Raw genomic sequence first — 24,975 nt, 5'->3', positions numbered from 1 at the left:
GATTGTTCTGTCAATGGGAAAGCATGACTTATTTTCATTGCAACAAAGTGATAATGTGGTGGGGGAAATGAATAGCATGTGGAAAGCTGAAACCAATTAGAGAACCACTGATCAGATCAGCTAGTTAAACAGTGGCATAGCAAAAATCTAAGATTTGTCTGACATTGTCTCTCAATACTGTACATGGTGTATTTGTCTTTGACCATATTTGGTATTGTATTATAAAGAGGATGGGGGTTAGATTTGGGAACAGATTTGAAGTGGAATTTAATGTTCAGAAGACAATACTTTTGATTTCGAAAAAAAATTGGGGTTATGTTGTTGATTTGCAGGACCATCCTCAAAGTGGTCAACCATTAGATGTTTGGCTGCTGGAGTAGGTAATACTTGAGTACAAGTATTTATGTGTTCATGTAAAGTAAGTGAATTCAGAATGGTGGCAAAAGAGAATAAGGTAAGATGGGTGTTATTTCCTGCTATTGCCTGGGAAGATACCATGGAAGGTGGAGGATAATTTGCTGGTAATGGAGAAATGATTCATAATAAGAGGTGAGGAATTATTGCAAGGGGAATTTTTCTCTTGTTGTGATTAATGGAGAGTAGCTCCAGTGAAGTTTTTGTCATCACAAGACACACTTTTGGCCAAGAAATTAATTTATTTTGTTTATTTGGGGCAGCACAGTGGTACAGCTGGTAGGGTTGCTGTCTCACTACACCTGTGTCCAATAATCATTCTTGACCTCCAGTGTCAAAGAGGGGTTTGTTCGTTCTCCCTGTAACCATTCAAATTAGAGCCAGACCTACATAGTGAATGTTAAGGTCCTGTGGGTTGTTGCAGAGCAGAGGGATCTAGGACTACGAGTACATATTTCCCTGAAAATTGCATCACAGGTAGATAGGGTGGTGAATAAGGCTTTTGGAACTCAGGGAATTGAGAGTAAAAGTTGGGCTATTATTTTACAATTGTACAGGACCTTGGTGAGGAACCACTTGGAGTACGTGTTCAGTTTTGGTCACCATGCTATAGGAAATATGCCATTAAGCTGGAAAGAATGAAGAGAAGATTCATAAGGATGTTGTAAATACTAGCGGGCCGGAATTACAAGGAGTGGTTGGACAAGCAAGGATTTTTTTCCTTGGTGCACATGAAACTGAAGAACGATCTTGTGGAGGTGTATAAAATCATAAGGGGAATATAAACAATTGTTTATCCCAGTTTGGCAAAAGAATAAATCTGGGAAGGTAGTGCATCCGTGGATAACAAGGGAAATCATGGATAGTTTCAAAACAAAAGATGAAGCATACAAATTAGCCAGAAAAAGCAGCCTACCAGAGGACTGGGAGAAATTCAGTCCAGCAGAGGAGATCAAAGGGCTTAATTAGGAAAGGGAAAATAGATTATGAAAGAAAACTGGCAGGGAACATAAAACTGACTGCAAAAGTTTTTATAGATATGTGAAGAGAAAAAGATTAGTTAAAACAAATGTAGGTCCATTGCAGTCAGAAACAGGTGAATTGATCATGGGGAACAAAGACATGGCAGACCAATTGAATAACTACTTTGGTTCTGTCTTCACTAAGGAAGACATAAATAATCTGCCGGAAATAGCAGGGGACCGGGGGTCAAATGAGATGGAGGAACTGAGTGAAATTCAGGTTAGCCGGGAAGTGGTGCTAGGTAAATTGAATGGATTAAAGGCCGATAAATCCCAAGGGCCAGATAGGCTGCATCCCAGAGTACTTAAGGAAGTAGCTGCAGAAATAGTGGATACATTAGTGATAATTTTTCAAAACTCTTTAGATTCTGGAGTAGTTCCTGAGGATTGGAGGGTAGCTAATGTAACCCCACTTTTTAAAAAGGGAGGGAGAGGGAAAACGGGGAATTACAGACCAGTTAGTCTAACATCGGTAGTGGGGAAACTGCTAGAGTCAGTTATTAAAGATGGGATAGCAGCACATTTGGAAAGTGGTGAAATCATTGGACAAAGTCAGCATGGATTTATGAAAGGTAAATCATGTCTGACGAATCTTATAGAATTTTTCGAGGATGTAACTAGAGTGGATGAGGGAGAACCAGTGGATGTGTTATATCTAGACTTTCAGAAGGCTTTCGACAAGGTCAGACATTAGAGGTTAATATACAAACGTAAAGCACATGGTATTGGGGGTTCAGTATTGATGTGGATAGAGAACTGGCTGGCAGACAGGAAGCAAAGAGTAGGAGTAAACGGGTCCTTTTCACAATGGCAGGCAGTGACTAGTGGGGTACCACAAGGCTCAGTACTGGGACCCCAGCTATTTACAATATATATTAATGAATTGGTCGAGGGAATTGAATGCAACATCTCCAAGTTTGCGGATGACACAAAGCTGAGGGACAGTGTTAGCTGTGAGGAGGATGCTTGAAGGCTGCAAGGTGACTTGGATAGGCTGGGTGAGTGGGCAAATGCATGGCAGATGCAGCATAATGTGGATAAATGTGAGGTTATCCACTTTGGTGGAAAAAACAGGAAAGTAGACTATTATCTGAATGGTGGCCGATTAGGAAAAGGGGAGATGCAACGAGAACTGGGTGTCATGGTACACCAGTCTGAAGAAGGGTTTCGGCCCGAAACGAAACGTCACCTATTTCCTTCGCTCCATAGATGCTGCTGCACCAGCTGAGTTTCTCCAGCATTTTTGTGTATCTTCGATTTTCCAGCAACTGCAGTTCCTTCGTGAAAACATTGAAAGTAGGCATGCGGGTGCAGCAGGCAGTGAAGAAAGCGAATGGTATGTTAGCATTCATAGCAAAAGGATTTGAGTATAGGAGCAGGGAGGTTCTACTGCAGTTATACAGGGTCATTCTTGCCCTAGAGGGAGTACAGAGAAGGTTCACCAGACTGATTCCTGGGATGTCAGGACTTTCATATGAAGAAAGACTGGATAGACTCGCTTGTACTCGCTAGAATTTAGATGATTGAGGGGGGATCTTATAGAAACTTACAAAATTCTTAAGGGGTTGGACAGGCTAGATGCAGGAAGATTGTTCCCGATGTTGGAGAAGTCCAGAACAAGGGGTCACAGTTTAAGGATAAGGGGGAAATCTTTTAGGGCTGAGATGAGGAAAAACAATTTTCACACAGAGAGTGGTGAATCTCTGGAATTCTCTGCAACAGAAGGTAGTTGAGGCCAGTGCATTGGCTATATTTAAGAGGGAGTTAGATGTGGCACTTGTGGCGAAAGGGATCAGGGGGTATGGAGAGAAGGCAGGTACAGGATGATCAGCCATGATCATATTGAATGGCGGTGCAGGCTTGAAGGACCGAATGGCCTAATCCTGCACCTATTTTCTATGTTTCTATGAATAATTGGGGTAAACACAGTTTTTTTTACTACACGGTAGAAGAATCAAGAACCAGAGTATACATGTATAGGTTTAAAGATTTAATGGGAATCTGAGACCATCTTTTTCACTCTGGGTAGTGGGCATATGGAAAGAGTTGGCAATTAAGGTAGGTACAATAATATTTAAAAGATATTTGGAAAGGTGTATGGATAGGAAATGTTTGGATCGATTGGTGCCTAATGTGGGCAAATGGAACTAGCTTAGATGAGGAATATTGGTCGGCATAGACAAGTTGGGCTGAAGGACACTGACTGTCTGCACCTGCCTGCTTATTTCATAAATATATTGTTAATTGCTTTCTATTCGTTCATCCCGTTTAACGGGTCTATGACAGTTGCACTCTTGTATCCTTTAATTTGTAACCTCTACTTTTGTCATTAGCATTCTGCCAATGACAACTACCTTCCTATCTCTTTTTGCAAAATTAAGCTGATCATAAGAAGTAAATCCCAGCTTCATCCAACTGCTGCTCATGCCAAGATATTGATGTTTATCATTCATTTCTCCTCAAACTTAATATTGGCATATTCAAAGGCATATTCTTTTAAGCTTTATTCAGTCCCTCGACTCGGGTCATATTCCTTTTCCATGATACAATTAAGGATTTGAGTAATCTTCACTTTTCCAAATCATAAATTGATTTTCTTCGCTGCAGTCACTGCCAGTTATCAAAATTTATGTCTGCATTCCTTCTTCCCTTTCATTTCATAGCATTACTTTATTTTTTTTTAATTTAATGCATTTTTACCTGTATCATCCTTCAAGCTTCTACTTGATTCAGTGTCACCGCATGTTTCTATGATTTGCATTCCCACTACCTGTTTCCTCAAAGGCACCATTATTTGCTTGTCTCAGCACAATGTATTTTAAAACATTTCAGATGCTGTGCAAAGATCATTGATGCTGTGATCCTGTGACTGATCATGCTTTAAGGATCTATCTTGCATGTGCACACATCATTAAGACTTCATTACTGCTTTCAAAAAGACGTTTAACATCAATTTTCTTGCTTTTTTCTGCTCTTTTCCCCTCACTTTTAAAAAAACATTTGTTTCTTTTTGGCATGTCAGTACATTGTACCAATCTTTTAATAAAGACTACATTGCAACACATTGAGGAACCCTTGCCTAATGTGTGAGAATGTGCAATGCATTTTGATCCAGAAGATCAGGGACACAAAGCTTTTAACAGTGAGATGTAGGGTGGCATAGTGGCGCAGCAGTAAAGTTGCCTTATAGCGTCAGAGACCCGGGTTCGATTCTGACCACGGAGCCTATACGGAGTTTGTACGTTCTTCCTGTGACCTGCGTGGGTTTTCACCGAGAACTTTAGAGATGTACACATTTGTAGGTTAATTGGCTTGGTGTAAGTGTAAATTGTCCCTGGTGTGTGTAGGATAGTGTTCAAGGATCGCTGGTCGGTGCGGACTTGGTGGGCAGCTGGGCCTGTTTGAGTGATATCTCTAAACTAATATACATAGCAAGTTTAAAACATTAAAGTTATGCAGGAAAAGCAAAACATGGAAAAGGATTAACCACCTCCAGAGAATGAATAATTAATAGTCAAGTAGCTTTTTCTTATTTCTGTTGGCCGTATATGCTTTACACAATTGGCGGATTTAAGGAAATGTTGTTGCTGGTTTTAATTTATCATGCTCAACCATTTATTAGTTGCTGCTGTTAAAAGCAGCTTGTGAGCACTATTGAGCATTATTAATGAGCACTACTTGATGTTGTCTGGGAAAGTAATTGAGGGTTTAATTTACATGGCAGTTTACTGAGGCTTGGGGACTAAATGAGTGGGCTCGAGTGATTCAAATAAATTCATGTGACTGCCTTTTCTCACAAATTATTTGTGAAAAGCCAATTGTATCCATAAATTTGATTTTTTTTGTAAGCATGAAAGTACTGTTTGTTCCTGTTCTTTGACTACCATTCTTGGAATAAATCAGTTGTGCATGTTTGAGGTTTGGCTTTGCCAAACTACATTTGTATTAATTTCCTGAAACTTGAGTTGAACTATGGGAACAATTTTTATGTATTATTGATTGGGGAATAGTGAGGAGAAAAAAATGAATTATTGGTTATAGATAAATATGCAATATTGGAGAGCGGTGTGTTTCAACTGCTTCGAGCATTTTAATTGATAATTGTCATTATATTGCTGGAAATACGTGGCAGCAGCATCCAAGGAAAGCAAAATGATTAACTTTTAAGTGATAGATTCTTCATTTTGTGCTGCTTTTCAAAATAGATCAATGGGATCTTTTGGGCATTCAACAGGGAACAGATAGGTCAGTGGTTTAAAAATATCAAAAGGTTGCATTGGAAAGAGTGCATCACAATTCAACAGTTGCGCCCCCCCCTTCTCCTCCGGTTCCACAATGCTGGAATTGTTGCTTCCAGTGTTCTGTAAGATGGAGCAGCATGTGAATATCAGTGCATCTGCATTCTCTATTCCTAATGAGGTGGCACATTGGCACATCACAGCTTCAGTGATCCAGTTCAGTCTTAATATTTTTGCATTTTCTTTCCAATGCTAGCAGTTTCCTCCCACAAGGTGTTTGTAATGTGGGGAGAATAAAAATGCTTGGGCTGTATTTGCTGTATTGTGAAGATAGACAAAAAGTGCTCGAGTAACTCAGTGGGTCGGGCAGCATCTCTGGAGAGAAAGGATGGGTGAGGTTTCAGGTTGGAACTTCAGACTGAAAGTAGAGGGAAGAGAACTGGAGGTTAAAAGAAAAAGGCCAGAACAATGCAGGGTTGGTAACACAATCAAGGAAGGTTGGAGCCCATAATGGTCCATTGTTGGCTGGGGAAGAGGTGATAATGAAGGGATGTCAACAGTTGGAACAAGTAGCATGACGGTGGGGGGTGGGAGGGGGGAGGTGTGTGAGGGAAGGCAATGCAATGCAGGGGTTACTTGAAAGTAGAGAAAGTGTGTTCATACTGCTGGTTTGTAAGTGCGCCCAAATAAAATTTGAGGTGCTGTTCCTTTAATTTGCGTGTGGATGCACTCTGACAGTGGAGGAGGCCCAGGACTGAAAAGTCAATATGGGAGGGAGAGTTAATATGTTTGGAGACCGCGTAGGCCAAGGTGGACAGCGCAAGTGTTCAGTACAACGATCGTCCAGTGTGCGCTTGGACTCACCGATATTTCGCATCCCACACAGAGAACAATGGATGCAGTAGATGAGGTTGGAGGAGATGCAAGTGAACCTCTGCCTCACCTGAAAGGACTGTTGGGAACCCTGGATGGAGTCGAGAGAGGAGGTTTAGGGACAGTTGCATCTCCTGCGGTTGCAAGTGAAAGTTCCTCGGGAGGGGGTGGTTTGGATGGGAAGGGATAAGTGAGCCAGGGAGTTGCGGAGGGAACAGTCTGCGGAAATCAGAAAGGGGTGGAAATGGGAAGATGTGACGTGGTGGGATCCCTTTGGAGGTGCCAAAAATTGTGTGATGTTTTGGTCACCCCAGGAAGAATGCAGAGGCTTTGGAGAAGGTGCAGAAGAGGCTTACCAGAATACAATAACAAGGAACTGCAGGTGCTGGGTTACACCAAAGATAAACACAAAATGCTGGAGTAATTTGGCGGGTCAGGCAGCATCCCTGGAGAGCATGGACAAGTAAAGTTTCGGGTCATAACCCTTCTTCAGATTAAAGAATGGTTCTGTCCCGAGATATCACTTATCCACATTCTCTGGTGATGCTACCTGCTGAGTTACTCTTTTGTGTCTATCTTTACCAGAATGCTGTCTGGATTAGAACATTAGCTATGAGTTTTTAAACAAACTTTTCTCTAGAGCATCATAGGTCGAAGGAAGACCTGATCAGTGGTTAAAATTGAGGTATAGATAAGGTTGAGTCATAACCTATTTCCCAGGGTAGAAAATGTCAAATACTAGAGGGCATAGCTTTGTGAGTAGCAAAGTTTAAAGGAGACTAGACCAAGTGGGACCTGTTGGGTCCCTGTCATAGAAACATAGAAAATAGATGCTGGAGGAGGCCATTCGGCCCTTCGAGCCAGCACTGCCATTCATTGTGATCATGGCTGATCGTCCCCAATCAATAACCCGTGCCTGCCTTCTCCCCATGTCCCTTGATTCCACTAGCCCCTAGAGCTCTATCTAACTCTCTCTTAAATCCATCCAGTGACTTGGCCTCCACTGCCCTCTGGCAGGGAATTCCGCAAATTCACAACAGAAAAAGTTTTTTCTCACCTCAGTTTTAAATGGCCTCCCCTTTATTCTAAGACTGTGGTCCCTGGTTCTGGACTCTCCCAACATTGGGAACATTTTTCCTGCATCTAGCTTGTCCAGTCCTTTTATCATTTTATGTTTCTATAAGATATCCTCTCGTCCTTCTGAACTCCAGTGAATACAAGCCTAAGCTTTTCAATCTTTCCTCATATGACAGTCCCGCCATCCCAGGGATCAATCTCGTGAACCTACGTTGCACTGCCTCAATCACAAGGATGTCCTTCCTCAAATTAGGAGACCAAAACTGTACACAATACTGCAGATGTGGTCTCACCAGAGCCCTATACTACTGCAGAAGAACCTCTTTACTCCTATACTGAAATCCTCTTGTTATGGCCAACATTCTATTAGCTTTCACTGCCTGCTGTACCTGCACGCCAACTTTCAGTGACTGGTGTACAAGGACACCCAGGTGTCGCTGCACCTCTCCCTTACCTAACCCCATTGAGATAAATAATCTGCCCCCTTGTCAATATTCCACCACTCATTGCCCCCAACTGCGCTGACGTGGCAATAACGTAAAAAATAATATGAATGTGAACGCATCTCACTCTCCCTCTTCAGTCCCCTATTCACCTCTTCCATTATCTTCCCTCTCCCCACCCTCCACCAACCCTCCTCTGCTTCCTCTTGTTACCCTCTCCCTCCCTCCTCTCTCTTCCCCTCCCCTCCATTACCTCGCCATCCCTCTTCCTACTACTACCTCCTCAATACACCCTCATCCGCCAGCACTCCCTCCCCTCCTCTTCACCCTCCCTCTTCTTTCGCCTCTCCTCCCCCTCGCCTCTCCTCCCCCTCGCCTCTCCCCCCCCTCCCCCTCGCCGCCTCTCCCTCCCCCCCTCGCCTCTCCTCCCCCCCTCGCCTCTCCTCCCCCCCTCGCCTCTCCTCCCCCCCTCGCCTCGCCTCTCCTCCCCCCCTCGCCTCTCCCTCCCCCCCTCGCCTCTCCTCCCCCCCTCGCCTCTCCTCCCCCCCCCCTCGCCTCTGTATTTCTGTTCATTAAGTCTTTTGCGGACAGTAGTCATTGACAAATCCACACTTGACTCCTGAAGAATGTTTCTGATCTGTCGGACAGGTGTTTGTTTTTTTTTTTTTTAATTATAGAGAGAATTCTTCTGTCATCAGCTGTGGAGGTTTTCCTTGGCATTCCAGTCCCTTCGCGATTAGTAAGTTCACCAGTACTCTCTTTCTTCTTAATGATGTTCCAAACAGTTGATTTTGGTAAGCCTAAGGTTTGGCTGATATCTGTAACAGTTTTATTCTTGCTTCTCAGTCTCATAATGGCTTATTTGACTTTCATTGACACAACTTTGGTCCTCATGTTGATAAACAGCAATAAAAGTTTCCAAAGGTGTTGGAAAGACTGGAGGAAAGACTAGGTGCTGAGAACTTTCTTATACCTGCATTAAGGAGACAATTAAACACACCTGAGCAATTACAAACGCCTGATAAGCCATGTGTCCCAAACATTACGGTGCCCCGAAAAGCGGGGACTATGTATAAACCTTGCTGTAATTTCTACATGGTGAAACCAAAATATATAAAAAATACCTTTTAATAAAATCTGACTGTGCACTTTAACCACATGTGACTTTTTCTATTACAAATCTCAAATTGTTGAGTACAGAGGCTAATAAATAAATGATGGATCTTTGTCCCAAACAGTAAGGAGGGCACTGTATCTCTCTGGATGCACTGCTGATGAGTTGAGCCCACTGCTGACAAACGGTCTTTATTATAAACAAGAAATTATGAAACTAGCCCATGTAAAGCCAGTTGAAAGTACCTCCAAGTCGCCAACAGATGTAACTATGTAGGAAGTGTAATGAAAGGGACCCAGCTGAACATTACGCTTCGGTTTTTTGAAAACTATTTACTTTTTCCATCCAAACTGCTATCTAATATGATTTAATATTCAGCATGCTCAAACCAGAAACTCTCAATTTTGAGATATGAGGAACTGTGAACAGTGAAATCTTGAGCAAAACATGAGGTGCTGAAGTCACCTATCCATTCTTTCCATGGATACTGCCTGGCTCACTGAGTTACTCCAGCACCTTATGTTCTATTCCCAGCTTTGAGTTGTCTACAAGTTCCCATTATAAAATCTGCATGCAGTATTTTGGCAAATTTTATTTTGGGCCAGCTGCCTATTCTATGTAGAAACAAGGAACTGCAGATGCTAGTTTACTAAAAAGACATAGCGCTGGTGTGCTCAGCTCATCAGGCAGCATCTGTGGAAAACATGGATATGTGACTTTTCAGGTTGGGATCCTTCTTTGGACATTATTCTATATACATTTTATCAAACCCTTTGAAGATCGATCAGAGTAGTATTTGACAACATTTATTTCATAAGCTACTTTATTGTAGTGAGATACCTTTTTACAGAAAGCTGAGTAAAACTTTGTTATAAAAGCTGATTAACTTTTTTAAAATATTTATTTTTAACTTATTAATAGATTAATGTGTTTGCCTCCTGGTTTGAGCCATTTTACAATGTGCAAGTGCAAATTCTCACTACAAAATTTCTTCCGTTACTGCTGACTTTTTAAAATCTGAAAATGAAAATTTTAAGTCCCAGTCTCAAAAGCGATTTGTATTTCCAACATCACGAGGGCACAGTATCTGCTGATCAGTGAGCATTGATGATTCATTAACTGCTTGAGAATTTTTGACGTTTTTCCATATGGGGAGTTGGGTGGGGTAAAAGTCCAATAATCTTGAACCATAACGACATCCCCTTTGGTGCAATCTAATTGTTTATATGTCTTAAGTTTAGAGTAGTTATGGAAAGGGACAAGGAACAAGCAAAGGTGAAGATATTCAACTGGAAGGCTAATTTCAGTGAGCTGAAAAGGGATCTGGCCCAGGTGGATTGGAAACGCAGATTGGCAGGTAAAACAGTAAATGAACAATCAGAAGCTTTCAGAGGGCAGAGTTTGAGTCTTTTCCCATCACACTTCAAGGGGCTGAAGAACGAACTCTGAGTTATATGCATGTTTAAAGAATGAGATTAAAATGAAACTTTTTTGCAATACAGTTAGTGGAATGCAGATTATAAAGGAGAGTGGAAAAGGAAATAGGGGCCAAAAAAAGTGGAATAACCTTGCAGGTGCCACAGACACACAAAAGAAAGATCCAAATAGGTGGAGCTGATTATGAACCTAGAAGATCTTGTGGAGGAAGCAGCTTTGCCTGAGGTGCTAAATAACTGTACATCTGTCTTCACTTTCAAAACAAGAGGTTATTGACAAAATCTTTGAAAAAGAGATAATAAAACATTTGGATGGGATAAAATAGGTGGAGATACGGAAAAGGTTAGAAGTAGGACATGAGAATAATCTAAAATTACTAGCAGTGATCACAATATACATTCTTCAAACGAGGCTTGGGGATAAATCTTTGGCATCATAAGACAGATACAAAGCTGGAGTAACTCAGCGGGACATGCAGCATCTCTGGAGAGAAGGAGAGACTGAAGAAGGGTCTCGACCCAAAACGTCACCCATTCCTTCTCTCCAGAGATGCTGCATGTCTCGCTGAGTTACTCCAGCTTTTTGTGTCTATCTTCGGTTTAAACCAGCAACTGCAGTTCCTTCTTACACAATCTTGGGCATCGTGATTTTTTTCAAATGAATGAATCATGTTGAAATTTCTTTTTGATTAGTATGCTTTAGCTACCTGCACTTCCTGGTTCCTTGTATGAAAATTGAGATTTTTATTTTAAACTAGACCAAGTGCAGACCCGTTGGGTCTGTTCCCCCAACGTGCGGTTGTGGGGGGGAGGCGGCATGCAGCATCACACACACTAACTATCTCCCCCCCATGAACTCTGTGAACCACCTTGAATTGTGTCAGAGCGTGTCTTACACACATTGAAGAGGTATTGACTAATTGAAGAATCCTCTCCCATTTCTCTGTAGATAGAGAAATTTGGAGTTCTCTTTCCCAGTCATTCTTAATTTTATCAAATACTAGACCAAGTGCAGACCCGTTGGGTCTGTTCCCCCAATGTGTGGTTGTGGGGGGGGGGGGGGGGGGAGGCGGCATGCAGCGCCACACACACTAACTATCACCCCCCCCCCCCCCCCGCACTCACGCTAATTACCCCCCTTGATATAATATTAATATTATTAATTTGCTCCTTTTAACCCATAACCACCGTATCTACTGACGCATAGCCCCCAGCTTGCAGTCACATCTAGAGAGGGGGGGGGGGATAAGTGAGGGCAGAGAGAGAAGGGGCAGAGACAGAGAGAGAGAGACAGAAACACAGAGAGAGGGGCAAGAGGGAGAGGAGGGTGGGGAGGAGGAGAAGAGGAAGGGTGGATAGGTGAGGGGGAGAGGTGGGGAGCAGGGAGGGGGAGGGAGGGGAGGAGGGAAGAGGGTAGGGGGTGGAGGAGGGAGGGGTTTAGGGGAGGGAGGGTGGGGGGGGAGGGGATGAAGGGGAGGGAGGGAGGAGAGAGGGGGGAGGGGTAGGGTGGGAGAGAGGGAGAGGGGGAGGAGAGAGGGAGGGCTGGAGAGGGTGTGCTGAGGGGGGGAGAGGTGGGGGAGCAGCAGGGAGGGGGAGGGGGGGGAGGAGGGGGGGTAGGGGTGTGTGGAGGGGAGGGGGGTTTAGGGGAGGGACGGTGGAGGAGGGGGGATGGAGTGGAGGAGGGGGGGAAAAGAGAGGGGGGAGGGGGGAGGGGGGGGAGGAGGGGGAGAGGGGGGGGGGGGAGGGGAGAGAGAGAGCGGGAGGAGAGGTGGGGGGAGGGGAAAAAAGGGGAGGTGGGGGGGAGCAGGGAGGGTGGAGGGAAGGGGGTATGGGCTGTGTGGAGGGAGGGGGGTTTAGGGTTGGGACGGTGGGGGAGGGGATAGAGGGGAGGAGGAGGAGGGGGAAAAAAAAGGGGAGGAGAGAGGGGGGGGGGGAGAGGGGAGGGAGGGGGGGGGAATGAGGAGGGGGGGGGCTGACAGGTGAGGGGAGGGGGGGTGATGAGAAGAAGTGGGGGGGAGGGGAGGGGGGAGAGAGATGAGCGAGCCTTTTTATTTCAACCCAAACACCATTTGCAGGCAGTGCTTTTTTACTTTAACCATATTTTTCATTTTCAAACCACATTAAGGGTACTCATAGTTGTGTGGACATTTGTTCAGTTTTATTCACAGCTCAGAGAAACGTGACCCTCTGCCTTCCTCCAGCTTGCAGACTAATTGAGGCACACCACTTCCTGGTTTTATAGTCCCTCCCCCCTGCCGCCAGCAAGGGCAGCAGAGAAAATGGGGTATTTTGTAAAATCATTAATATCTGTCATATTTCATCGACGGGAAAAATCCTCGGCACACATATGGCGGAGGGGGGCTCTGAGCGAGGTGGCCAAAAATGACAGCCGCATGTGGCGGCGTTCTCTCGGAAATCACAGCACAGATCGCCAAAACCGGTCAAGAACAGAGTTTTAGTAATATAGATATTGTATTACGAGGAAAACTGCTGCGTTTGGAGAACTAATTAACTATTTATGCAAAATAGGTATATCTATCTCACATAGTGTCTTTATTTTTAAAAAAAATTATGTTTTGAGCAAGCTATTTAACAATTTAACCTGCAGGGTAAATGTAAATAGCTAATAGTATAGTATTTCCTGCTTTTGTTTTGCAGGCCTCCTGCAAAGTGACCCAGTTGCTGAAGTAGGAGAAGATGCAGCTGCAACTGCTGATCTAGGAGGTGGAATGACGGATGAAGATAGAGAAGAACTGACCAATGAACTTGCTAAGGTAAAGAATGGTCAGATTAAGAATGGACTGAGTTGAAAAGAAAGTATGTTTTCTTTAAAATGGTTGGAAGATCTATGTTATTGAGATACTTTAAAGTAACCTGGATCTTCAAATTCAAAAAAGTGACCAATGCTGCTATTGTCTGGTCCAATAAACATGAAGCTTGCAAAAAGATTAGTGAAGTTGCTTTATGGCACTTCATTACTTCAGGGAGGATGGGCAGGTAGGTTGACTAAAGATTCCCATCTCCCCCCCCCCCCCCTTAATCCTAGGTAGAGATTAAAGATGTCTGTGAATACTCCTAGTTGATTTGCACATTTTCTATGGATGTGGCCAGGGACTATGTCTGGGCCAGTTACTTTCCGTGTGTTCACCCACAGGAAGGCCGACCTAACTTCTGCAACAGTGATCCTTGAGTCCGAAGAGCTGGATGTCATTGCCCCAATGGCCTTATGCTCAAAGTGAGCGTTATGTTCATCGGGTAGGGCCATGCTATCACCAGTGATGTTGCCTGATTTCACGTTGCAGCCAGTTATAGTATTTGGACCGTGCCACATTCTGCGAGTCCAAATTATTATACTGGGACTCTGGTTTGTCCCAGTGTTGTCTCTTGACATCCTTGATGTATTTCTGGATATCATAGCGAGCTTTCTTGAACCGCCCGGGATTGTTTGACTTGTATGCAGCAAACTTTGCCTTCACTTGTCAATGTACCTTGTGGTTCATCCATGGTTTCCTGTTGGGGAACACTCGGATTGTCTTCGTCGGCACGCACTCCTCTATGCACTTACTGATTAAGTCAGTCATGGCAGTGGCATACTCATCGGTTGGCTGCAGAATCCCTGAATATGGACCAGTCCACTGACTCGACTGTCACGTCAGATGTCTTCCGTGTCCACTGACCAGCATTGAACAACACTCTGCACTGGATCCTCCTGCTTCAGTTTTAGCCTCTAGGCAGGGAGTAGAAGCACAGCTCAATGATCAGATTTGCCGAAATGTGTCCGAGGGGCAGAGTGGCATTTTATATTGATATGCAGCAGTGGTTGAGGGTATTCTGGCCTCTGGCGGAACAAGGGACATGCTGATAATACTTTGGGAGTACGCCCCTGAGGTTGGCCTGATTGAAGTCTCTGGCTACAACGACCAGGGCCTCGGTGTTTTGTCTCAAAGCTGTTGATAGCGGGGTACAGTTCATTCAGAGCAAGCCTGGTGTCTGTGTGGGGAGGGTTGTAGACTGCTGTCGGGATAACTGTGAATTCCCACGGCAGGTAGTACGGACGGCACTTCACAGTCAGATATTCCAGGACTGGAGAGCAGAACTGCCACATCTGAACACTACAATGTATCGATCAGAAAGCAGACCCCACCGCCTCTAACCTTGCCTGAAGACGCTGTACACTCCATCCGATGAAAGGACAAGCCTTTGGCCCGAGTTGCAGTCGGGTATTCCATGTCTCTGTGAAACGGAGCACACAGGACAGGAGGGTCTTGCATATTTGTGATGTCAGTCTGGTTCATTCAGCTTTTTCAGTGTAAAGCCCCCAGATTTCTATGCAAATGAGTTAAAAGGAAACGGGATTGATGGGGAGCAGGAAATGGAAAGCTGGGAAAGAAAATACGCCTATGGGCCGGATGATTTAGAGCTATGGGCCGCATTCGGGCCTGCTTTAGAACACTGTTATTTACAAAGGGCATAAGGCCATCCTTATGTGTCGAATATGAAGAAGTAACCTTGGTGGGTTGCAATTTGACAGGAAATGTGTGCAATCACCCTGAGGAATTTGCCTTTTACGAATAAAAAAGAGCAATTGTGTTGAATTTCTAGGATCGTGTGTGCATTTAGAGCGACTAATTGTGGGATCCAATACCAATTGATTTGAAAATATATTAAGAGAGGGAGCCTTTATTTGCTAACTAAATTAAGCATTGTATTTTGTGTTAGAAGGACAAAAGATGTGAAACATTATCAATACTGTTAAGAAATCACATGGGTTGAAAAGTAGGAAGTGATTTATGTGCAGGAAATCACATGAACAGATAAAAGCACAATGAAATAATCTGCCTCTGGATTTGGGTAATGTTCGGCAAACGGCTGTTTCAGTACATTTCTTCAGTTTTTGGTATTAACTGAAGATTTGATTTTTGTCCTGGATGCATCACTAATTTCTCCAGGGGTATGTTTTCCACATCTAATGGCTTCTCAATTTATTTTTTTTTCAGTGAGTTTTTAAAAGTCTAATTCATTACTTTGCAAAAAGTCCTGCTTTTCAATTGGGCAGTCGCCACAATATTTGCGTGTCCTGAATCTAGAAACTGGGTCCTCTAGCATGGAATGAATCCTGGAGCAGATTGTGTAATTTTGAGGGATATCTGACATTGGTAACAACACATGTTGGTAACAAGATGGGGAGTTTACTAAATTAGATTAGAATTTGGGGCTGTTGGCCATTTCGCAGCAACCATTAGCTAGGTGGAAAGTGACTATTGGGAAAGGGCTGATAGTTAGGTCTACAGGTAATGACAATGTATCACCATCGGCACGTTCTGGTGCAGCTCTGACCGGGATCTGGGTGTAACCCATTTGCAAATAAAAACAACTTGCCTTGTTGAAAAAAGTTGTTACTGGTGATCAACAGCCTGGTTGAAAATAGATTTAAGACACTCTAATCTTAAAGGAAGAAAGCATGATAAATATTTAGCAAGCTAATTCCATAACCTAGGAATCCATAATTACATAAACTAGCAATCTAGTTGGGGTGATTGCAAAATATTGGATGGAAAAGATTAGACATTTTAGATTTTGGAGAGCTAGAGTTACTTTGGGGAGGGGCAAGATTGGTAAATGAATAACAGTATTTCAAAATTGAGCCTTAATTGGTGCCTTTTTGCTGCATGTCTGTGTAAATTAGGGGAAACAATCAAACCTTTTATGCTCCCGATTCCTAACCAAGTTTTGGAAGGAATCAACCATGTGGCGTCATCAAATTAAATTATCTCGTCAGTAATCTGGTTAATTTAAAGTTTGATTTGTGCTGGAACTGCTAATCATGTCACATACCAGGCTGAAGCACAAGATGATTACAAGAGTTCGAATTGCTTGCCTCAACATTCCAAAGGCAATTTGTAGAAAATAGTGTCAGAGGAACATGATTAAGCAAATATGTATTATCCTTGACCTTGCCTTTCATTCCATCAGGTTTCCAAATAATGGATTATTTTCTTGTTATTTTTCACCATCTTGAATGAGATCTTGTCACCAGATGCATCTTCGGAATCTTCTCCCATTTTAGTATTTTGAGGGGACTGTCTGTCCCCTTAAACTTTCTGGTTCTCTTATTTCTACCAACATTCCCCATTTCATTGTATTTTGCTGTCAACCACAGGATATATATGGAATGTCTGCTCTTTGTCTTATCCCTTCCCACCATCCATTGCATCAAACACTCCTTCTATTTGAAATGCCATTCACTTTCACTTGTAATCTACTATATTGTGTTGGTTGCTCATAGTGCGAAGTCTCGAGAGAAATTTGGGAAATTAAGCATAGGTTGGGTAACCACTTTCCTCCATTTAGTGTGCATAGGTGATTTTGATCTTCCAATTACCTGCTTCCCTCCCAACCCACCATGACATATGTGACATGTTTTTTATGTTTGCTTTCTGCCAACCTTTACCCCATCAGATCTTTCCTTTATATTAATAATTGCCCCTCCCTTTCTGCAACTTGTATTCTCAGTATGTTGAATGATCTTTGACTGAAAACATTATCTTTGTTTCTCTTTTCATCAAAGCAGCATGACCTGCTGACTGTTACCTGTCTTTTTTATATCAGAGTTCCAGCATCTGTAATTGTTTAACATTTTTAAATGGCTAAATTGAGGCCAGTGAGAGACCCAGGAGAATTCACTATAGTGAATGAAGTTAAGCCTGCACAATTTAAAGTAAAATAGATAGATTTATTACCAATACACTGCCACGTTATGGCATAAAATCAGTTAGTGCACCTGAATTGTTAATATAAAGGTCTGATTGCTAATTCTTGGCAGTTTGCATGGTTTGAAGTTTCTGGTATCCACTATTTTGGGAGCAGAATGCAGTGTGCAACCAATTTTGTGTTGTAAATTTGATACTAGCAACTGTGGGCAATTTTTGCCTCTATTGGGAGTGCACATATCTCCTCTATATCGACAAGACAAAGTACAGGCTCGTCAATCATTTGGCTGAACACCTCCGCTCAGTTCGCCTAGGTCTGTGCGATTTCCCGGTTGTTAAACACTTTCACTCCCATTCCCATTCTGAACTTTCTGTCCGGGGTTCCTCCAATGTCAGGATGAGGCCTAACGCAAATAGGTGGACCAGCACCTTATATTTTGCTTGGTCTGCTTACCACCCAGTGGTATGAATATTGATTTCTCTAACTTCAAGTAACCCTTGATTTCCCTCTTTCTGTCCCTCCCCCACACTAGTTCTCTGACTAGTTTAGCTGTCCTTCTGATTAATTGTACTGATTGTATGCCTCCTTGTCACCTTCTCCACAGCTAATAATGAACCATTATTCATTATTCCGGTAAGGTCTGGTAAGGTCCTCCAAAATGGCATGAATTGTAAGGGGTCTTGACACGATGGATATGAAGAGGATATTTTATGTTGTGGAAGATTCTTGAGCTAGTGGTTACTATTTTTAAAGAAAAGGTGTTTGCCATTTTGGACAAATTGGATGAATTTGTTTTTTGACTGAATCATTGGAATTTTTAAAGGGTCATGGCAGCACAGGCTTAAATATCTTTAAGGTAGAGCTAGATGGTTACTTATAAATTGGGGCTGAAAAGCTACTATGGGTAGACAGGAATGCCAAGTTTGGGTTACAAGGGATCAACCATGTTCTTAAATGGAGCAGGGTTGAGTGGCCTAATTCATATGTTTATGTTTGCACATGCATGGAATACACTTTGTACTTGCTCTCTGCATCAATCGTGATGAGAATTTGAGTAAGTTATGTTTCTTGCCTTTTGAAGGACAACAAACATAAATGAATGGATCCTGTCCAGGAAGTTTTATTTAAACATTTTTCACTGGTAAATCCTTGAAGCATTGGTTAGAGATAAGGAGGCAGTATACTTCCCATCTTGGGTGAAAAATGGTGCAAAACTAAGGTAGAAGGGGTTGTGGGTAGAAGACCATATTAATATTTTCTTTGCAATATTAAACTCTTAATTCTGTTTTTGTTTTTTAGGTGGAGGATGAAATACAAACACTTTCTCAAGTCCTCGCAGCAAAAGAGAAACATGTTGCTGAGTTAAAGAAGAAGCTAGGATTGACTCCACTACATGAACTTAAAGAAAATTTGTCAAAAAGTTGGTTAGATGTACAATCCTCTGTGGCGTAAGTGCATTGTACAGTAGGGAGCAAAAAAAAAATCACAATAGGAATGGGAGATCTTTATTCTTCCATTATTTAAAGTCCAGATAGAAGTAAATGTTTGAATCTAGGGGAAACATGGGTAAATGTACATTTAAATTTCTACTGGCTAATATGTGGACATACCCGAGGTTTGTTTATTTTCTCCCTGTTGTAAATTGATACTACATGCTCTGCAAAATTACATCACCATAGAATTATTTATATGAAAGTGATTTCAATAAAGCCCCTGTCACAACCTAATTGCCCAGTTTTCCCTTGACATACTCGCAGCAAGGCTGCCACAAGGTCGTAGGTGGTCTTCCTCATGCTTGTGAGTGGTTTCCGCGTACTCGTGGCATCAAGTAGGTTGCGGCATTTTTTCTAGCCTGATTAGAAGAAAGATTGGCATGGAAAAAATCGATGCTTTTCACTCGTAGGTAGGTCGTAGTAGGTTGTGATGCTAGTCGTAGGTGGTCGGAGGCAGTCGAAGGTAATAGTTCCGGGGTGAAAAAAAGGTTATTTAAACAGCAGAACGTCACCTCTGTCACTCCAAGGCATGTTCACTCAGAGCTGGAGAGTTTTTTTGAGAGGAGGCTTGTGTTTTAGAGATGGCACCAAAAAGGCAGCAGCGCAGGGGGAGGGCACAACCCTAAACAAAAGCGGCCATGCAGGTGTTACCCACCCAAGAGGAGGAGTGGCAGGAGGTGATAGTGCTGGAGGAGGTAGCCCTGCATGAGAGACCCCTGGAGGAGGAGACCAGGGTGGTAGTATATGTCCCACCACCACATCCTTCACCACCTCATTTGAAGGCAGCAAAGCAGCCCTTTCTCCTGTGTCTGACACAGAATCAGAGGCAGATGCCCCATTGGTGGTGAGGGAGGACTGGACGAAGGTTATGCCCTACACCTTCACCAAGCAGCAGGAGGGGGACCTTGAGGAATGGTTCCAGCAAAATGCCATCCTGTATGCAAAGGAAAATGAAGGGTACAGGGACAAGGACAAAGGACATTTATTATCACATACACCAATTGGTGTAGTGAAATTTGACTTGCCATTGCAGCACACGAATAAAGATAAGACACAATATTAAAGAATTTAACAATAAACATAAACCCCCCCCCCACAATGGTTCCCACTTGAGGAAAGGCAGTAAAGTCCAGTCCCATCCCCTGTTCACCCATAGTCGGGCCTATTGAGGCCTCGGCAGTCGCCGCTACGGCAGCCCGATGCTTCAGGCCCTCTTGTCGAATGATGGAACTCCGGCGTCGGAAGAACACTCTCAGCGGCTTGGAGTGTCTGGAGCAGCCACTTCCTCCCAGAGACCGTGGCTCCCGAAGTCCACGGGCCGCGCCGGTCCGAGCTTCAACACTGGCGACCTCGGCGAGAGATCCCAGGCTCCGCGGTGTTTAAAGTTCAGCGCCACCCGCAGCTGGACGCCCGCAGCCACAGCTCCTGGGATGTTGGAGTCGGCGGTCTCAGCACTCCGGAGCCCACCGCACGGCGACCCAGGTAAGGCATCGCCCGCTCCGTGATGGCCTGTGCCGCCGCCGAAACTGAAGTTCTGGCTGGTCCTGGCAGGAAAATGCCGCTCCAGTCTGTTGGTAGGCCGCGAGGATGGGGCGAAAATACGGTTCGGAGAAAAGCCACATCACCGACCAGGTAGGGACTGAGAAAAATAGTTTCCCCCTTCCCCCACCCCCCATATAAAAAGACTAAAAGACTTCCAAAACAAACACTTTTAACTCACTAAAAAAAAATGTTTAATGGCGAAAGGACTAACAGCTGCTGGCAGAATTACATGCTTGCCATCCACTGCCGCACATGTGTGCTTAAAGTTCCTTCTTTTGTCAAAGCCCAGCGCCACTCTCTTCCAGCCATCACATCATCTCCATTCACCCATTGAGACCTCTTCTTGTGCTTCCTATTCACCATTGCAAAAGGGCTACTCAAACAGCAGTAAAACGTACATGGTCGAAGCCAGTCTTCAACATAGTCGAACGAGGTCGTAGACATAGCCGTGGAAGATGCTAGGAGGTCGTAGGTTACTGCGACCTTGATTTTTTTTTTTAGGTCATTTAAGGTCGTCATAGGTCGCGATTTAGGTCGTGAAAGTGGGATGAGCTTTAAGGGCCTGTCCCACTTTCACGGCCTTTTTCTTTTTTTTTTTTTTTTTTACTCGTGTACATTTTTCATCAGGCTAGAAAAACACCCCGACCTACTTGATGCCACGAACACCTACGACTAGCATCACGGCCTGCTACGACCTCGTGACTACCATGCTGCGCGTATGAGTCAAGGGCAAACTAGGCAGAGGTCGTGAATTAGGTTGTGAAAGTGGGACAGGCTCTTTAGTCTGCTGTTTTATTTTACAATTGAATTATCACAGGATTCCATTCAAAATTTAACACTGTTTACATAACCAGAATTTCTGATTAAATGTGCAATCTTTCAGAGATTAAGTTGGGAATTTGTTTTTTAAATGTGGGTAGCACCAACTTCCTTTCTGCATCAGCTGAACAGACAATTCTGTAACCAGGGTGTTTAGAGATTTTGAATTCCTATTTCTTTGCAATTGAGAATGGGCAAAAACCTTTTCTGTCCCATTCCACACGCTATTACACGAACTCTCCTAATACAGAGGGGTAAGAGACTTCAAAGTACCAGTTTGTTTTTATTTATTTTTTATTTAAAAGAGGATAATAGCAGTAAGAGGGCAATTTAAAGAACTTGGAACAATGTTATTATCTTACTGAAGTCTGAAGAAGGGTTTCAGCCCGAAGTTGCCTAATTCCTTCGCTCCATAGATGCTGCCTCACCCGCTGAGTTTCTCCAGCATTTTTGTCTACCCTCGATTTTCCAACATCTGCACTTCCTTCTTATCATATCTATCTATATACTATTAAAACTCTGTTTGTGTGTGTGTGTGTGTGTTTATTTGTGGGTGTCAGATTTGGCCTTTTTCCTTGGTCCGCCAAAACCACACGCCTAAACTCTGAGATTTTTTCCATTTCGCTAAATAATTAACTTTTACATTCACTCATGCATTCCTCAAAACATTTGGACATTTGTATGTACACATTTTAAAATAAAATCCTCCCCCCCCCCCCCCCATCACACATTTTGTCGCCTCCTGCTGGCCAGCGACCATAACGGCTGCTGACGCCCGACCCTGCTCGCCAAACGTCGGATCTCCAATTGCTGTTTTTCGCCCTCGGCCGAAAAGCAGCGGGGGAACAGCCAGCGTGACAGAGCCGGCGTGCCACAAGCGCCGAGGATGCCAGGCCTCACAGTCTCTGATCATTCCACAGCGAGTTCAGTTCGGTAACGACCCCTCCCCTCCCCTCCTCTCCCCACCCCCACCCCCCGGGTCTGAAGCACTTTCGGGGACCAGACCCAACGGGTCTGCACTTGGTCTAGTATTATATAAAAATAATATGATGAATCTAATTGTGTGTTTTTTTTAATGACGCTGGCGCAGAGGTCCTGCTCCTGAACCAGCCTAATTAATGTGTGGGACAGTTCTTGTGGGTTCTTCCCTTTACTGAACCCCACTGACTGCCAGTGTGCAGAGTGGGGGTCACGGCCATAGTGGGACTGGGGCAGTTCCAGGCTGGGGGACAGTCCTGCAAGGCATCTTCCAGTCGCTTTAATAGGAAATGTAATGAGACTGCAGCAGAGGTCCCAGGTTTTAAGTGCTCATGAACCTGCCTAATTAAAGAGTCAGGACAGATCCTCTGGGTTCCCACGTTTACTGAACCCCACTGACTGCCATAGTGGGGAGAATGGGGGTAACAGCCATAGTGGGACTGGGGCAGTGCCAGGCTGGGGGACAGTCCTGCAAGGCATCTTCCAGTCGCTTTAATAGGAAATGTAATGAGACTGCAGCAGAGGTCCCAGGTTTTAAGGGCTCATGAACCTGCCTAATTACCTCTGGGTTCTCCCTTTTACTGAACCCCACTGACGGCCATAGTGGGGAGAGTGGGGGTATCGGCCATAGTGGGACTGGGGCAGTGCCAGGCTGGGTGGCAGACCTGTAAGAGACCTGTCTTATTTCTGATGTAAATGTCACATCCTGACCAAGAATCAAATGCTCTGATGTTTACTCGATGAGTGTTCATTTTAAGCTACAATGAGCCTATATTTATGTTAGAGACCCCCCCCCCCCCCCCTGGTGGTGCCTTTGCAAATGAGGGCTATTACCTTTAACCTAAAATAACCCTAAAAATGTTGCATTGTTTGAGTATCTGTAGTTTGTGTGTGTGTCTGTGTATTCCTGTCAAATGTGTATCTGTGGATGTGTGGATGTAAGTGTGTATGTATATGTGGATGTATGTGTGCATGGATGTGTACATGTATGTCTGCGTACGGATGGATGTGTGTGTGGATGTGTGTATGTATGTGTGGATGGTTGGGTGGACTGTTGCACTGTCATTCACCAGCATGCCATTATCATAAGTAATTCACTCATTGTTTAAATAATTTGACCAAATAAACAGTGAAACAATCGACACTAAAATAAAACTTTATATAATCATTTATTTCCCCAATTTATTTGTTTACATTGCATCTGATCTTCATCTGAATATTCTTCGTCAGATTCCAAGTCTTTTGATAAGTTTTGATAAGTCCATTGATAAGTTAGTTCGTTCAAGTGGAGGGTCAGGCAGAGGCTACAAAAAAAACCATCTCATAGTCATTAAGTCTGCATGGACTTCAATTCATAAAATGTCAACCTCTTCTTAATGTTAATGAGAATAACACTGTTACTACCATAGATAAATTAGTTCCAGTTCACATACACCAATTCATTTCTACATAAACAGCCATTTCTGACCATTTCTCACTCCAATGGCAGCCTATAAAGTGCAATGAATATTCCTCTGTTGTTCTCCCGTGGTCGGGGCCTGGAAACGGCCGTAGCGGACGGCACTATGTACAGCCTCAACCCCCTCTCCCGCGGAGATGATCCAAACACACTCCGCGGCTCCGCGTTCGCGAATCGGCCGCTTCTTAATTGAGACCATGGCTTCACTATGTTAAGTACATAGGCCCCGCGATCGGAGCACTTGTACTCGGTAAGTGATTGCAGGCAGCTCCGAGATTAGATGTTAAAGACTTATTACACTACAACAAGCTGGCATTAGTGACAATGTTTAATCTACCTTGTTAAGGATACACATAGTTTAGGCCCTCAACTTCATGAGTGAATGAATGAGTGAATGTACAGCCTTCTCATTTTTTCACATTATAAAGGGTGCAATTAAATTAATGAAAGTCCATACAGATTAATATTCATAAATTCAGACTTTATATCTTATCTTTCAGTTCGTTGATTCACAAAGTTTGACTGGTTTCACAACTTTGTGTTGCAGCATCTCAGCAGTGACTGCTTTCAAGGCTTTCTTCCACTTCTATCCAATTAGCTGCACATTCTTCAGACTTCTTAATGCTTTTCTCACTAAATTCAATTACCCTGCTGCAAGTTTCCACGACATGTATTCCACAGAACTAGGAAGAACCTTCATCGGAATCTCCGGTGAAACAGGCATCAGTAAGTCCTCTCAGCCATGTTATGTGCTCCCTGCCTAGCTAGCCTGGAACAAAGTGCGTGATTGGCCAATTGGCAGAGATACATAGAAAATAGGTGCAGGAGTAGACCATTCGGCCCTTCGAGCCTGCACCGCCATTCAATATGATGGCTGATCATCCAACTCAGTATCCCGTATCTGCCTTCTCTCCATACCCTCTGATCCCTTTAGCCACAAGGGCCACATCTAACTCCCTCTTAAATATAGCCAATGAACTGGCCTCAACTACCCTCTGTAGCAGAGAGTTCCAGAGACTCGCCACTCTCTGTGTGAAAAATGTTTTTCTCATCTCGGTCATACAACTCAATGTTAAACGTGCTTTGATTGGACTAAAAATACATGAACATTTTCCGTTTTTTCTCTAATTTAATAAAAATGTGCAAGTCTTGTTCTTGATGAGTTTCAGGGGTGATTTATATAATATTTTTACACAATATGAAAATTTCATGTAGTTCTGTGACTTGGGTCACGAAACAGTAGAATAAAGCTCCTCGGCCCACAGCCTATATGAATTCAAATTACCTCTTTCTCCAACAACAATGAAAGTTTTCGGTCCGAGTTTGGAAATCCAGTTCTACCACTTAGCATTTCAG

At 43.5% G+C, this 24,975-nt stretch overlaps 1 protein-coding gene and 1 long non-coding RNA gene across 17 annotated transcripts in view; one reads left to right on the top strand and one right to left on the bottom strand.

Moving 5' to 3' along the window:
* Positions 1-24,975, top strand: part of tpd52 (tumor protein D52) — a 165,356-nt gene that overhangs the window by 12,493 nt on the left and 127,888 nt on the right. For 7 of the 16 annotated variants that reach the window (XR_008723344.1, XR_008723345.1, XR_008723343.1 and 4 more), the window contains 4 exons: positions 8,745-8,806; positions 10,418-10,538; positions 13,276-13,391; positions 18,628-18,776. Coding sequence is in view for 12 of the 16 variants with exons in the window: in XM_055634550.1 (XP_055490525.1) it covers positions 8,745-8,806; positions 10,418-10,538; positions 13,276-13,391; positions 18,628-18,776 (448 nt within the window). In the remaining 4 variants the exon portion in view is untranslated. The remainder of the gene's footprint in view (positions 1-8,744; positions 8,807-10,417; positions 10,539-13,275; positions 13,392-18,627; positions 18,777-24,975) is intronic. The other 9 variants (XR_008723346.1, XM_055634542.1, XM_055634548.1 and 6 more) reach the window with 4 other exon arrangements.
* Positions 23,299-24,975, bottom strand: part of LOC129696536 (uncharacterized) — a 106,163-nt gene continuing 104,486 nt past the window's right edge. Inside the window, exon 3 of the long non-coding RNA XR_008723348.1 lies at positions 23,299-23,464. This is a non-coding gene — a long non-coding RNA (uncharacterized LOC129696536). The remainder of the gene's footprint in view (positions 23,465-24,975) is intronic.

The sequence above is a fragment of the Leucoraja erinacea genome, chromosome 4, assembly GCF_028641065.1.
Source record: "Leucoraja erinacea ecotype New England chromosome 4, Leri_hhj_1, whole genome shotgun sequence".
Taxonomy (NCBI): Eukaryota; Metazoa; Chordata; class Chondrichthyes; order Rajiformes; family Rajidae; genus Leucoraja; species Leucoraja erinaceus.
This window is presented reverse-complemented; position numbering and strand designations above follow the sequence as displayed.